Source organism: Ursus americanus, chromosome 1 (assembly GCF_024610735.1).
Source record: "Ursus americanus isolate L20-20 chromosome 1, mUrsAme1.1.p, whole genome shotgun sequence".
Lineage (NCBI taxonomy): Eukaryota > Metazoa > Chordata > Mammalia > Carnivora > Ursidae > Ursus > Ursus americanus.
The window spans coordinates 75294493-75311325 of NC_142127.1; the positions used below are offsets into that span (position 1 = coordinate 75294493).

General features: G+C 43.6%; 1 protein-coding gene and 1 long non-coding RNA gene across 3 annotated transcripts in view; one reads left to right on the plus strand and one right to left on the minus strand.

Annotated features, from left to right (window-relative positions):
- Positions 1-16833, plus strand: part of CDK15 (cyclin dependent kinase 15) — a 78266-nt gene that overhangs the window by 46803 nt on the left and 14630 nt on the right. For both annotated transcript variants that reach the window (XM_087862720.1, XM_045806517.2), the window contains exons 11-12: positions 9357-9405; positions 16418-16557. In XM_087862720.1, the coding sequence (XP_087718846.1) occupies positions 9357-9405; positions 16418-16557 (189 nt within the window). The remainder of the gene's footprint in view (positions 1-9356; positions 9406-16417; positions 16558-16833) is intronic.
- LOC123798209 (uncharacterized) overlaps positions 1-16833 on the minus strand; it is a 271567-nt gene that overhangs the window by 27673 nt on the left and 227061 nt on the right. The window lies entirely within an intron of this gene.

Below are 16833 nucleotides of genomic sequence, written 5' to 3' on the forward strand. Positions count from 1 at the left end.
AGAAATAACAGTGCATGACATTAGTCAATGCATTTGCCAAATTGGCAATTAGTTCCTGATGTGCGTGCAAAGCATTTTATTCCTGTCTCTTTGATGCTTGTTCCCATTGAGAAAGGAATCGAGTCCACAGAGGCCTTCAAACTTTTAAAGAAATATCTGCTGAAAATCATGCCTGATTTGTGACATGAGCTCAGCTGCAGGGAAGCATCCGGGATTATCCTGGTTCTTTCAGCCCCGGGAAAGAACCCTGCACATGGAAAGATTTTCCACTGGAGGAACTTAGTGGAAATCAAAAGGCAGAAAAGCAGCACTAAAAGCCCTGCGGGGACCCAGAATCAGATGTACTAGAAACCGTAGGCAGAGGGATCCTGCTGACGCCCAGTCATCTTCAGGACGTCTGCTTTTTCAACTCTCCACCACCAGGTGGAAGCAAGAAATAACAGGCGTGGAATACAGACATTACATTATAACAATCTCACCTTGCACGGAATGTTTTCTTTTGACTGAAATCCAGTATGAGAGCTTCACTTCATCTGACACCGCTATGGGACAGATGATGATTGCAATCTAAAATGATCTTTGTCCCTACTGGGATGACAAAGAGCTACCACGCTTTGGGCTCAAAGGATTCTGAGCACATCTTTGTGTTTGCCGTGGACACGATGTTAGATCTGCATCAGCACCCACTGTGTCATATGAGCTGTCAGCCGAGGGAGTTATTCAGTGGGCTCAACAGGGAAAAAACTACCGACAAGAGAGGTTTTAATTATGGACATCCGCACCTCACAAAATGGCAAGTCTAAGCTCCACCTTTTACTACCTGGGGCCCTTGAGGAAGTTCCCTAATCTGCAAAATGGGAGCAATCCTGTCATTCTAAAAGTGTTCTTAGGCACCAGACAGAGAACAGAGGTAATTGCTACTTCTTGCTACTGCCTGCCAGTGTCCATGTCGCTGAGAGGAGCGCGGTGTCAGGCATGAGGAAGCAAGATTTTCTCTCAGGTTCACCCAGAGGCATTTCCTAGCTTGGAGAAGAGTCAGTCCATGCCCAAACCTGGTTCTCTTTCCATTAACCATGCTGCATCCCTCTGTCTCATTTTGCAGGGTGGTTCTGAGAAATAAGTGAAATTATTGAACCTTACCTGCCATGGTTCCTAACTTCCAGCAGGTGTACACAATAAGTTAGTCCCCATGATTTTACCCAGTATGGAAGTTCATTCAGTGGTCTGATGACTTGCCAGGGTTTCGACTCAATGCAGGTGTGTGAGAATTGAAGTTATGCCTGGTTTTTGTTTTTTGTTTTTTCTTAAGGTTTATTTACTTATTTGAGAGAGAGAGAGAGAGCAGAAGGAGGGGCACAGGGAGAGAATCTTCAAGCAGAATCCCCGCTGAGCACAGAGCTCTCCCCACCCATGAGATCATGACCTGAGCCGAAACCAGTCAGATGCTTTAACTGACTGAGCCACCCAGGCACCCCATGAAGTTATGCCTGTTTTTAGTGTTTAGCTCCCTTAGAATTCTCGACTTCCCTCTAGATGTTAGGCGCGCCTCCCCGCGCCAGAACTGACTTCTGTGTTAGATTGTTGGGCCTAAACCTTACCTGAATTCTCAGTCCCTAAGAGCTGATCCTCAGTTTTCAAATTTCTACCCAAGTCAGTGTGAGCGCCTGTTAAGGCTGTCTCTTCTGGTGAAGGCTCCACTCTGCACCTCCCCCCACCCCCGCTTAAAATGCTGCAGAAGACTGCCCACTATGACATGGGCTCTTCCCTGGCAGAACCCTTAGTGTCTACATGCTACATAATGAGTGGCCAGTAAAATCTACTAAATCACAGAAGCCATCAGTGGTATCTTTGTTGATTTCACCCCATGCGTGTATGGTAGAAAGAATGCTAAAGATTTCTACAGAGCAAACTTGACCACTTCTAGGGTTTCTAGTAATTTATACATACCTCCTAGCTGGCACATAGTAGTGAGTCAATACATATTTGTTAAACGAAATCAGGGACCAGGAGTTAGAAAACGTGCAATTCTACTTCTAATCACACACTCTAGGTCTCTAATAATCTTTGTTCTGCCCACTTGGCCAAGAAAGTACATGTAAGTTATTAGTCACCTTATTTCTGGATAATAATAACTACTGTTTATTGAGCACTAGCTTGAGTTAGGCACTTTACCTACATTATTTTACTTTGATTTCACAACAGTCCTATCAGATAGGGGCAGTGTTTTCATCCCTACTTTTCAGCTGAGAGCACTGAGGCTCAGGAAGGGATGTGTCTTGCCTAGGGTCACCTAGCCAGAAAGGGGGTGCTCCGGAATATCTAGACCTGTTGGATTTCAAGGTGATGCTCACAGCTGTATTCCACCTTACTTTCCAGCTACCAAAGGGCAAATAGGATGATATTTTAATAAAACAATGCCCTAGACAGCTAAAAATGAACTCTCCAAGTTCATTTCCAAATGATTATGTCCTTCTAACTAGACTTGGTTTTAGAGTCTGTGAGCTTGGTGACATGTTTGGAATGTAATGTGAGTGGAATCCCCATCCTGGGACCCAGCAGCCCTGGCTTGCCAGAGCTAATGTGTGAACCCTGATTGGGCTCATTACCGTTGCACTTCTGCAAGGCTGCCGAAAGCTCCCGGGGAGTTACTATTAACATCTTTATTAACCCGTCCCCCAAATCAGTCAGTGAAATTCATTTAGATACACAGCCTACTTTGATCTTCATTAATAGTTTCTTCTAGTTCCTACATTTATTTTTAGTTTTCTCATCTTTAATTTATTTGGTGGCAGTTACTAGTTTTTATTGAGGAGGACTAGATGGTCTTAAAGTAGTTAAGATTAGGAAGAATTGCGAATGAGTGAAAGCAGGTAAAACAAAAAAAATTTTCTAAGTAAAACTCTGCTATAGTCCTTTCCAGTTCAAGAAAAGGGACCTTAAGATTCCAAATATCATGGAAATGGCTCCACCCACCTTCATGGCAGTGCCTTGTTCTACCCATCTCTGTAAGGCATAGAGAAAGACACTTAAGTAGGCTCTCTTGAGGTACTCTTACCTTTTAAGGATATGGTTTAGTAAATTTATCTCACTTTTATTTTGTATCCAGGATAATATCAATTTTTCATTCATTTAATAATATTTATGAATAGTAGGTGCTAGGGACTAGGAGATTAAAAAATAAATAAGACATCGGTACCTGCCTTCAAAGAATACAGTCTCGAGGGGAAAAATATAAATAATACAACTTGGAAAGTATTATTATAGCAGCATCCCTTGGGGACCTCTGGGAACACTAGGAAAAAAGCCTCCTTAGTTTGTCTGGGAAATTTAGGGACTGTCTGAGAGAGACAGAGCTGGGTCTCAAAGATGACTAAGTGGGCTTTCTCCAGGTGAGCAAGAGGGGGAAGACATTCCAGACAAAGAAACTTGACACAAAGGAAAAAGAAAGCGCGTTTATTTGATTTTATACCAAGCAGGTAAATTGCTCAAGGAAGCTAGAATGTTACCTTTGTGGTGGTACATTGCTGGTGATTAACCTGGAAGGGTAGATGGGAACCAGATTGGGAAGTGCTTTGCAGTCAGCCTAAGGATTTGGACTTCGACCAATAAGCAAAGAGAAGGCATTGGATAATTTTTAACAGGGAAGTGATATGGCAGGATTTAAATTTAAAAATTGTTTGGAATACTATATGTAGAATTAAATTGGCGGTATCTGAACCCAAGTCCGTCTGCCTGATGCACAGCACACTCAAACCCTAAGACAGCAGGTACACAGCAAGGGGATCAGAAGCAATGGGGCCATGATTTAGATTCTAGAAGATGAATATTAAGTTCAACTAGAGAAGTGGCAATGGAGAAGGAATGGAGGGGACAGATCTAAGAAGCATCCAGGTGGTAGAGTCAAGGGGAGGGTGTAACTGATAGGATTCGAGTTGTGAGGGAGAAACTGATGGATCTCCAGTGGGTGAATGGGAGGCCCATTCACGGGCACAGAAAAGAAAGGGGGAAGGAACAGATTTATGGGGAAAGTAATGAATGTACGATTGGAACATTTTGAGATTACGATATCTATGGGACCACCAAAAGAAGACATCTAAAAAGCAATCAGAAATACAAGCTCTTGATTATAAGAGTCCAGTGTAAAAATACAAAATTGGAAATAAGCTGATTAAAGAAGTATTTGAAGCCCCCGTGTGAATTCAGTTACCCAAAGGAGAATGTGAGGAGAAAGAAGACTGGGATAGAACTCTGGAGCACCAGTCCTGAAGGGTCAGGCAGAGGGAGAGGGGTCTTTGGAGGCTGAGCAGGAAGAGCCAGAGGGGCTGGAGAAGACCAGAAGATGATAGTAATCATAACACCATGAAAATCTATGGTCATAAGCTCGTTGGGGGACAGGCAATACTATGTCTATGTCAGCCCAGTGCTGAGCACACGTGCAGCCCTTAAACATTTGTGGAGACCACAGGGAAGTGGTAAATGTTGTCACCTGATGCATCATCAAACACCATACACACCAAATGGCATGATCAAGCTATAGCTCGGGGCACCTGCCCGCTTCAATGTGTAGAATGTGTGACTCTTGATCTCAGGGTTGTACGTTCGAGCCCCACGTTGGGTATAGACATTACTTTAAAAAAAAACAAACACTATAGCTCAAACATCATTTATGGGGGTGGACAGATGTTAAACATGGCACTTACCCCACCCCCTGCCCCGGGGAAGTGAGCAAGAGACTTCTGGTTATGCCCGTTCCCTTCACCTTCCCCACCCACCAGGAGCAAGGCCTGGGCTCCCCTTCCTCTGCAGAGACCATTCAGAGGATGAAGTATTTTCTTAGAATCCACAAAAGTTTGAGGCAGGGTAGGAAAAGTGATAAGCTACAAATGTGAGTTGACGTGCCAGGTTCAAATGCCAAAGAATGTACTTCAGGAGAGCACCGGCTTTCAGCATCCTGATGATGACGGCCAAAAAGAATCTACAGCCTGGTAAAGCCCCAGGAGAGCCAAGTTTAGACTCCTGGAGCCAAAGTCTAAGGAAGTCAGTGGCTGTGAGGGCGTGAGTGTGGTTGAGGGGGGTAGGAGAAGACCTACAGAGTTTTGCAGTGAAGTTTTAAAGTTACTGCCTGAGATAGTGAAATAAGGCTAACAACATTATCAACTATTTAAATATATGGTATCTCAAGAATGCATTGTGTTTGGGACATTCCAGAGGTGTAATTCAGTAGGCTGCATTATAAGATAACCTTAGGGTGGCTGTGGTAAGACCATGGAGACCAGAAAATGTTTTACCTTAAGCTAAGACTCAAGATGGTTCTGATGATGTTTTATCAATCAACCAGCACATCTCTGTTGACTTGGATCTGTTGTAAATGAGCTTTCTTATTTCACTTATGAAGTAAGACTGTGTTATTTTGTATGGGAGCAACACTTCTGCCCTCATTTTAATTTTATTATTCCATTTAGTTCAGAAATTAATATGTTCGACTTTTTAAATTTCCTTTTGCAACTTACTTCGCTATTCCTACCTCAGATTCCAATTGAATTCAAATGAGAACTCTTTTTAAAAGAAAGGCAGTAGGAAAAGATGGAAAAAAATTTGGTCTATTGATTTCACCATCTTTTTGGGAAAGAGAAGGAAAATAAGCTACCTAGAGCCCTATTCTTTGAGAGGCTCCTGAAGCCAGAGAAACAAACACCTCTTGAAATGGTGCTGTGTAAAATGCCTATCTGTGGATCATTCTCTCATTGATCGCTTGCAGCTTAACTACTGGGAAAAATCAATGGGAGAGAGGCAAGGTCACCCAGCATCAGGTTATCTGCATGAGGGTGGGAGGGCCGACCACAAACAAGCACAAACAGCAACCTGCGTGTACCCTGGACCCATCAATCCCTCCATCTGACCTAATGTAGCTACAAAGCAGATGGGGGAAGAGAGACGCAGTCTGGCAAGACATGGAACCTCAAGTTCAATGTCATTTTATTGCCTCTGGGGTCAACTCTTGCAGGACAGCCTTTAATGGCAGAATTTCTGAGGACTGATTTTTCCCTTTGTCATGCTTCCTCTTTCACCGCCTTGAAAACATAAGTATGCATCAGACACTATGTTCTGCAATATTTATATATACCCTGATTAACTGAATTTTTACAACTAGCTCACTTGAGGCAATGAGCCTCAGAGAAAGTGTGTGGTAGTCATTGATGAGTGGTCAACCCTACTCTACTTGCTAGACCAGCACCTTCTGCCTCATTTGGTGCCACTCGAGAAACATCTGGAGATTATTAAGAACAATAATAACAACATAACGACAGGCCAATGCTGGGCTGTCCCCAGGCTCACTGAATCAGACTCTGCAGGGTGGAGCCAGGGGTTCCTTTCGGTTCAAAACTCTCCCAGGTGAGGCTAATTATGCAGCTTGGCTTGAGAACCACTGTGTTAACCATGCTGCCTCTCCACAGTAAGAGATGAAAACAAGAAGGAAAAAAGAGAAAAAAGAATAAGACTAACATTTGTTGAGCCCCTACTATATGCCAAGTGCTTCATCTTATCTAATCCTCCCAAGCCACTGGAAAAGTATTCCCATTTTACAGGTTAGGAAACTTCTGCATTACTAAACCAGAGAGGTTAATTTCCCCCAAATCTCAGAGCTCACAAGCCAAAGGGAGATTTGAACCTTAGCCCATGTTCGTGTTCCTACAGCACACAGCTGAGAAGCAAACCTCCAGCCCATGCTGAAGACTGGGGAGAAATCATGTGGGGCTTGTAAGAACTAGAGCTCGGAGTGCATTAGAATTTCAGTGCAATGAAATTGCAAGTTATTGAAGGAGAAGCATAAGGCAGAAACACCTGAGGGGAGAGAGGAAAACATGGTACATCAGACCAGAGAAGAGGCAGAAAGAAAAGAGGCAAAGAGTGAGGAAATACTAACGTTACGCTTACCATCCTGATTCTCACAAGAACCCGATGGAGCAGGACCTATAATCATCCCCCTTCTGTGGGCAGGAGGAGATGCACCGAGGCTCTGGGAGGTCAAGCAACACCCCCAGGTTACAGGGCGAGTAAGCGCCACACTACGCGCTCAAAATCCAGCTCCAGGGTCCTAAACGCACAGGCTTTCTATTGCCCACCACTTCTCAAAAGAAGGAAAAGAATTGGATTTATTTTGTTTCGGGTTCAGAGGCAGTCACTTTACATTCAGTATCTCACAAATCCCAATAAATTCAACGAATCACTTTGTCCTTGAGAGGCGAATATGACCTCCAACTTGGGTTAAGGAAACAGGCTGGTGATGGTTAAACCACCTTGCTTAAAGTGTCAGCGAAGCTGCAGCCACAGTTGCAAAGTTGCGAACCCAAGGTGCAGTGTTGGAGCCCTGACTCAGCCAGTTCCAAATCCACGTCCCACAAGAACAACGCTAAAGTTGGAAATAGTTTTAAAATACTAAAGACCCCCAAAACACAATGCATAGGGCTCTAGAAAGGGAAAAACAAAACATGGGAGAGCACTGAAATGAATTTCATTATGTTGACTGGAAATTGGTTGATGACCGAATGAGGAAATATTTTAATTTTCTTTGGCCAGGGAGGAACCGTAAATAGGCAGCAGAAAGTGGTTTGGAAATAAACATTCTAAACAGATACCAGATATTCTTATCTATCTTTACTGGTTATTTGAATTTAGGCACAATCATCTGAAGAGATACTAAAGAAGGTGTATATACAAGCACTTCCCTTTGTGCCCACTTGGGACTATGAAACCGCCAGCGGAGCCGTTCTCATTTAATTACACCTGACCTTGAAAACTCTGCTGAAATCACTTTCTTTGATCACTCCTTTCACTCTACAAGTCTTGGCACTATAAATTCTATTTTTAATTGAACTTACTTTCGAAGTTACAAAATAATGTGTTTGTTTGTTTACAAAATAATGTGTTTTTTTAATAAAAAATAATTTAATAAGCACAGAAGTAAAGGGGTAAACCCCAGAACCATTATCATTATCAGATGAAGAGTCTTCCAGGTCTTTTTTAAATGCATATACAGACATGAATATATCAGTATTATCAAAATCATTTTTTTGCCTAACTAGGATTAAATTCTTTGTTAAATAAACAGCATTGGTGTATTCCATTCCTATAGGAGCTGGAAGAAGAGATCTTTTAAAAACAAAACACATACATTTCAGGCCCAAGAAAAGCAAAAGGCAGAAACATCACTTTAAATGAGAGTTGAAATACTCTTTTCTCAATTTGGAGCAGGAAATAGAGAGATCTGATAAGGAGCTTCAGCTTATAGCCCTGCAGCTTCTCTTACCCCCTTACATAGAGTAAGCGTTCAGTTAGTACTTCTTGAATAAATGAGGAAATTGTCCCTTTTTATGGTTGTTTTATTTTGGGTTAAATAGTGTCAATACCAAGAATAATAGAAATAGATGTGTTCATCCGTTATTCATGTGTTGTAAAGAGTGCTCCAAAGAAAATGACAGATCTTATCATCATTCACCTTGGATTATTCAAGCCAAAATTCACTTCCATTTTTACTGCAAGTGACATATAAAATTAGTCCCATTCCCTTTTACCACTTTTGAGCTCATCACCTGACTTTTCACGTGTTGTGCGCACACACGCATGCTTTGTTCTCAAATGAACTGTGGGCTCTGCAAGCGTGGGGAGGTTTCTGTTGGTTTCTTTTGTATTCTCCCCAGCACTTGGTACATGTTCTGCACACAGTAGATGTTGAATAAATGTGTGCTGACTTCCGTGAATATTGTGACTGTATTAGTTTGCTAGGGCTGCCATAACTAAGTACCACACACTCTGAGTGGCTTAAGCCACATAATTTGTGGTCTCACAGTGCGGGAGGCTAGATAGATCTAAAGTTGAGGTGTTGGCAGGGTTGTTCCTTTCTGGGGGCCCTGAGGGAAGCATCTGTTCTGGGTCCCCCTCCTTGGCTTGTGGATGGCTGTCTTCCCTTTGGGTCCTTTTGTGTCGTTTCTCTTATACGTGTCTGTCTCTGTGTCCAAATTTCCCTTTTTTTTTTTATGAGGACACCAGTCATATTAGATTAGGGCCCACACCCATGACCTCATCTTAACCAATTATAACTGCAATGACCTATTTCCATATAAGATCAGATTTTGAGGTACCTTGATGTATCAATTTTAGGGGGACACAATTCAACCCATAATAGTGACCTTTCACAGAATCATGAAAATTCAGAGTGAGAAGAGGCCACTCTGCCTACCTGATGCCTGAACTCTCTTTGCCCAAACTGAGAAGAACATGTAGAATTTTAATAATGTTTTGGCACTAGGATTTTAGGGTTGTTTTTGGTTTTTAATGTGTCTGTGTATGCTTTCCAGAATGGTTCCCACTGCCTAAGCCTCAAAGCCTTCAAAATGTCTGGAACAGGTAAGCACCACCTTGGAAAATTTCTCTTTCAAGCAGGGCCTCAGTCCCCTGGACCTCAGTCCACTGAACACACAGCCCCTGAGCACCTGGATCTCTGGGGGCCATAGGGCCCAGGAAGATGCCTCTGGGAGAGCCAGCCACCTGTGAGTGTGTTAGTTTTTCTCTATGAACCATTTTACTTTCAGTGAGTTTGGTCATTAAAATTGTTTTGTGCCCCTCGACCATGCCCGAGGCCCTGAGAATGAGGGAGTGTTGGCCTGCAAGAAAACCTAGTGGGTTTATTATTCTCCAACACAGAGAAACCAAATAACATCATTGAGTGGCTATTGGAGGGGGGGGGCAACTTGATTCATGAAGGTCATGCTTTCCCAGGCCCTCTCCACGCAGTCTCGGCTCAGACCAGGGCAGACTTTTATTACCAGCTTTCAACAAATCCCTAGTTTCTTTTACAAAGTAAAACAGATAATAGAGACATTCCCGGAATAGTTAGCTAACTAAGCCGTGCCAGGCAACCTCAGGGCTAAGAAGAACTCAGTGTTTTCGGACAATGACCAATTACAATAACCAGTATTATTTGATCTGAGAGTAATTAGCCGAGGCTCTGTTCTTTTTGCTTCAGTGAGGAGGCAAAAAGGGCAGTGAGGAAAACGTCAGAGACAGGGGAAACAGCTCAAATGTCAAAGAAAAACACACTCTCGCAGGTGGGGAGAAGGGAGAGATCCTAACTGAATGTTTGAACGTTGTTCTTCCCTGAAAATGTGGTAGGGTTTAACCCAACCGAATTTTGTTTGATTTTTTTCATGCTTACTGTTCATGCATTTTTTAAAAAGCCTCCATGTAGAGTGAACATCAGAGCACAGAGAGGTCAGAATATAGAGCTGCGGGCTACCAAGGACCTCTTGTTGGGAGGGACAGGTCTTCTCAGGAGGGCTGCGCTCTCTGCTCTTATCTGCAAGCTCACTGTGTCACCTGAAACCCCCCCTTGTTTTGGAGACAGGTCCCCCGGAACCAGCTGTTTACCCTTTCATGCAAGATGTGCAAACTTTCTCTTGCCAGCATAGTCAGGCTCCCCGACCCCAGCTAGAGATATTTGGGTATTAGCACTGCCCTGAGGCTTTCTTTCATTTCACTGTTGGCTTCCAAAATAAATGGTAACTCCAAACCTGCAAGCCACCTCAATACCCTATGAGGCTGCTGTTGGCATTGTTGCATGGGCCAAAGAAAGTGCCAGAGCCCCCTGCTATCACTGCACCAGCCCTTCCTTCTAGGCTGAGCAGGACTTGGACTCACTGAGTATCCCTCTGGCATCTCTGACCACACACAAGACCCACCACCTCTGCCCATTGTCTCGTCCCAGCTGTACCTTTGTCTTAGCTCAGACTTCTGGCTTCTCTTTGCTCACATCTTCAAATCAAGGATAATATCTAGAGACGTGCTGCCTAATACAGTAGCCACTAGCCACACGTGGCCATTTAAATTTAAAGTAATTAAAATTAAAATTTAAATTTAGTTGCTCAGTTGCACTAGTCACATTTCAAGGGCCCAACAGCCACATGTAGTAGTGGCTAACATATCGGATGGGGCAGAACTGGAGTATTTTCATCATCATGGAAAGTTCTGTTGGACAACACTGGTCTAGATGATCACACGCGAAAATTCTTGGCTCCGAGAAGGACTCTGTCACTGAACTAACCCTCCGTGGAATGTTTGCAATGTATTATTTCATTTCTTCCTCACAAACCAAAGTCCCAGTTCCAAGAGGTGGAAACTGAAATTCTAAGAAGTGAAGTAACTTGGCCACGGTCACCAGGCTAAGCAAGGTGGAGCCCAGGTTCACCTGGTACACAGGGCTCTGTGACTTTGTCAACTGAGTCGGGTTGCAAGTGTGATGGATAAAGAGGAGCTGAGGTATCACTGGCTTTTCTGCAAGATTTCTGCAAGGTACAGAAGAGCCGTGCATGGGCCATGCATACACCTCAGAGCATTGCCTGGGGTTTGGTGGTGACCAGATAGATAGGGGCCTAGTAGGTACACACCCACTTGTCAGATCGATTGGAAGGTAATGGACAGCTTCCTTGATGTTGTTTCCTGCTAGTGTTGGATATATTTCTTATTGTAGGTGCCTGCTTTACCATGTCCTAAACTGGCAATATCAAAAAAGTACCCACTCTCCTGGAATAACAACAAAAAGGTCATTACTGGGGGGGGGGGGGGACAGTGATATTTGAATAATGCCTGCAGCTTAGTTAACAGCATTGTGCCAATATTAATTGCTCAGCTTTGATCATTTGACTATGCTTATGTAAAATGCTAACGTTAGGGGAAGCTGGTAAACATATAACTCTGGGGACTATCCCTGCAAATCTTCTGCAAACCTAAAATTACTTCAAAATAAAAACAAATTGAAAAATTGAAAAAAAATAGCGCCCACACTATCTCTGCTCGTTTTCCTCTTTCTGTGGATCTAAGGGAAAAGAACAAAGAACCCAGGTGAACTGACAACGACCAGCCTTGAGCTGCAAACAGATAACACCCTTCCACTGGAAAGGTAAATGGCAGTCATAGCAGTGGGAATTTTATACCCAGAGCCAGGCTGTGCTGGGAAATCAAGGTTATTGCCTCAGGCCCTGGAGAAGCACCAGATTGTAGATGCCTCTCGTGATGGCCAGTGGATGGAGCTTCACGCAACCACAAAGCCTGATTTTCATTTTTTCTTGTTTGTGTTTCTACTCTGGACTTCTAAAATTAAATGTGGATGTCCTCACACCCAGCACTTCCAGTAGGATTGATTTACAATTTGAATTCTTTTAGCAACTTTTTTTTTAAGATTTTATTTATTTATTTGACAGAGAGAGACAGCCAGCGAGAGAGGGAACAGAAGCACGGGGAGTGGGAGAGGAAGAAGGAGGCTCCTAGGTGGGGCTCAATCCCAGAGCACCGGGATCACGCCCTGAGCCAAAGGCAGACGCTTAAAGACTGCGCCACCCAGGCGCCCCTCTTTTTTTTTTTTTTTTTTAAAGATTTTATTTATTTATTCGACAGAGAGAGACAGCCAGCGAGAGAGGGAACACAAGCAGGGGGAGCGGGAGAGGAAGAAGCAGGCTCATAGCAGAGGAGCCTGATGTGGGGCTCGATCCCAGATCACCGGGATCGCGCCCTGAGCCGAAGGCAGACGCTTAACCGCTGTGCCACCCAGGCGCCCCCAGGCGCCCCTCTTTTAGCAACTTTTATAAGCGACAAAGTCTGTGGCAATTCAGGTCTGCTGGAATGAATTTGTTTTCCGTGACACAGAGACAGGAACTCTCCCAGACTGCTGGAGGAAGTGGAAATTGGTACAACTAGCTAGTATTCTTAATCAAATACCTGAACATGTTGTATGTCCCTCAACCTGGGGATCAATTCTCAGAATTTATACTAAGGAAATCATTGTGCAGGTACACAAAGATTTCTCACTGAGGATGTCACAGCATGATTTTCACGGTAGCCTCTCACCCCCTAACAAAAAGGAAAACAACTTTGAAACAAGGAAACAACTATGAAAATTATGGTATGCCCACATAACAGAATGCTATGTAGCTATTAAAATTATCTCCTAGAAGGCTGTTCAAAGTCCTGGGAAGATGATCAAGATAGTCAAGTGGAAAAGTAGGGTGTAACAGCATGTAGAGTACAGTCTCATTTGTATCCACTTAAAAATAAAGGACTAAAGAAGAAAAACTGAACATCAAAGCAATAGTGATTATCTTTAAGTGAAGGGGGTTATCTCAGAGTGATGGGATAGTTCTAATTTTCTTTCTCTACATTTTCTAAGTGTTCTACAATAAACATGTATTATGTTGACAATGGAACACTTCCTGCTCCTAGAAATGTTACTAGAAGGAGGGATTCATCAGAGAATATTTTTCTCTTTACTAACAGACTCTCATTAATTGGATGGGTGGGTTCTCTTAACTCTGCAAGATGCTCCTGGCATGTTTGGTATTTAACATCACAAGCCTAACACATACTTTTTTTTTCAATTTTTAATTTAAATTTTAGTTAGTTAACATACCATGTAATGTTGGTTTCAGGAATAGAATTCAGTGGTTCATCACTTACATACAACACCCAGTGCTCATCATAACAAGTGCCCTCCTTAATCCCCATCACTCAGTTACCCCATCCCCCGTCCACCTCCCTTAATCAATCCTCAGTTTGTTCTCTACCATTAAGAGTCTCTGATGGTTTGTTTCCCTCTAACACATAATATTTATTAACATCTAGTCTATATGGAAAGGTGCTGGTAGGCAAATTAACTTTCGTTAATGTCACTTTTCATGCCAACTTTCATTTCCAAAGTGGTTATAACCAGTGAAGAATTGTCCTAGCAAGAGTTAGAGGAGGTAGCAAATTACAGAAATGTGACAATAAAGGCAGTGGATAGTAAGTAAGATTATAGATGGCAGAAAGAAGCAGACGATACAAACATGGAAGTAAATTGACATCTGTGCCCAAAGAAGCAACATTTGCATTCCCGGAGCTCTTTTCTCAGCTCCCAAATGAGAATGCAATATGCCAATCACAAGAGGTAGCAGAACTCTTGGCCAGACTGGATGGTCCCACTGTCAGTGCTGCTAGTAAAGGCTCATATTCAGGAGGGCACAGACGTGGTTTAGACAGGGAAGATCAACACGCACTTGGCCCATGAGAGGAAGGAGCAGGAGAAATGGGTGGTAGCAGTCATAGCCTAGAAGCCATGAGACTGGAACAAAGGCTGGCCCCACTAAAAGCCTTGATACAGTCTTGAGGGAAGGGTTGGGTTAGTTGAAAAGGAAAGTCCTAAAAAAGAAGTCTTCATATTGCTGATCAGTACCTACTCTCCTTTCTTTTATCCATCTGGTGGGAAAAGCCAGTTCTTCTTATATGAGTCCCTACTACTTCCTTTCCTGGCTTTCCCAGCCACCCAACATAACCACAGTCTAAATACAAAAAGTATGTGTGCCATGCTAACACAGGTTCAAAATAGGTCACCTGGCCTTCCTTGTCCAATGAGATTGCAGCTCCCGTCTACAGAGCAATTCTGTAACGATTCTATTATTGTAAACCAATGTGTAGGACTGTGTGGAGAGAACCAACCATTGACTGGGGTGGGATTGTGGAGGTGGAAGCTGAGAGATGCATCACCACCCCCCCACCATCAACACCTACCCACCCGTGCACCCCCTGGAGTTTCATGGAGTGGGCTCAGGTCATGATTTTGGCACACATTTCACCCCACCCCCTATAGCAAGGGTGGACTATATAAAAATTTTTTTCACAAGATTTTCCTTGAATGTCCCTTCAGATTGAAATTAGGCCCTAGTGATCTACACCACCTTCCCCCACTCCAAACCCCCCTTTCATTGGCCCTGAAAACCTGTGCCTGGGCAAGACAGCCCGGATGGAGAAAATACCTCTGGCCTTTTCTCAGGCCTCAAGCTAATGAGCAGGCCTCCACCCCATGTTCCCTTCTCTTTTAACTAGCCTGGAAATTGGCAAGGACTGGGGATTTGCAAATTTTCCTCTATCTTAAGTCTATGAAGCAATGACTGCTAAGTTTGAGGGTAAAGTTATCTGTTTGTAGAAACAGTTTTATGTCATGGGAATCAGATACCTAAAAGTTTCTTAGGTAAATCTTATGCAAAAATTAGGCAACTTACAACTCTGGGCCAGGATTTCCAGCATTACTGCATCTGGGCACCCAGGAAGGGCAGGGTATCAGTTCTTTGTCTATTTAGGTTGGTATGTATATTCGACATTAAATAAGCTCATTTATTTTTGCTTAATTGGGGATTTGCGTGGCCATGCAACCTAATTCTGAATGTCAGACATCAGTCCTGTGGTTAATTGCCTCCTGGAATCTGCAGTTTTCTGTCTCATGGCTTTCCACTTGTAAACCTGACTGTGGGCTCTAGAGATGGATGTACTTAAATGATTGGCACTAGATTAGCAAAAACTTTCAAGCATTATAAGTAAATAGGAAAATTAAGACTCACGAGTCCAGCAGGATCAGCCCCTGCCACCCTCCCAGCTTCATATCCGTCCCCTCTCTCCCTTGGTCCTAGGCCAGCCAACTGGCCTTTCCTCCTCTCCTTAAATTCACTCTTCTCCCCTCATCCCCGGGGTCTTTTTGAACACACAGATCTCAACCTGCACTACCTGCCTCTCCCCTGCCCTCAACACTCAGCTCAAATGCTTCTTCCTCGGGGAAGCCTTCCCTGACCAGCTCTTCCCACTCTAAGTCAGGTATCTGGGCCTTTTCTGCACAGGTATTTATGCGTCTCTATGATGATTTAGTGTCCGACTCCTCCCCTAGACTAAGCTGTCAGAAGGCACAGTCTTCCTTGTGTCTTCCAGAGCCAATCACCTACTAGCACATGGTAGTTGTTCAACTAACAGATTTGCTCATCTCCAAATTTACAACTCAACACAGGTCAACTTGAGGATTTGTCCTTACTATAATTTGGGCACTTAGTTATCTCTCTCTTTGCCGCATCTCAGGGGGAACCAAGAGCACTTCTTAGGTAATACTGTGGGGGCTGAGCTTCAGAAACACTGTAAATAAGGGTGTTTTCCACCCAAGCTTCACCCTCCAAAATTACTTCTTTCCCTTCCTCCCCTCCAGAATGCTATGCTTGCAGCCCTTGGAACATATATCCAATTGGGCTTTTCTGCTTGGTGGGCACTGTCCCTCAAAGCAGTATCCTTAATTACACATTTCTGCTTCTATAATTATATTTCTGGGTCCTTTACGTATATATACATAGTACCCAGAGCCAGTGGGGAGCTGGTGGCTGAATGAGAGCATAGTGAGGATAGGTAAGCGTTCCAGTGGGGGGTTATTTTTCCACTTGCCATCAACTTTACTAATCCCAGGAAAATTCTACTTGAAACTCTTCCAGCCATCTCCTTCTCTCTACTTTTCTTCTTTCCCCCTTTATTTTTCTAGAAGGGAGGCCTCTGGAGTAACTATTTTTCTCTTCCACTTTTCCAGGTTGGGCCGGGCTCCCGAGGCTGAAGACCTGGCCTCCCAAATGCTGAGAGGCTTTCCTAGAGACCGCGTCTCTGCCCAGGAGGCCCTGGTTCATGACTATTTTAGTGCCCTGCCATCTCAGCTGCACCAGCTTCCCAACGGTGAGTAAAGGAGTACGCGCGCGCGTGTGTGTGTGTGTACATGCACACATGTAAGTCTCAGTGTCTAAGTGTTTTCTCTGAGCCCTGGGGAACTGTAGTATTTGCAACCAGAAATGAGTTTCGGGGCCGATTTACCTGGGAGAAGCAAGAGGGGACCCAATCTTGTCTGAGTTTTCTACGAGAGTCTCTAAAACTCTAAAGCACTGGTGGGTTGAGGTGACACAGACCTCCTTGTAATGATCCACACATTTCACATAGACAGTCTTAGAAATTGGA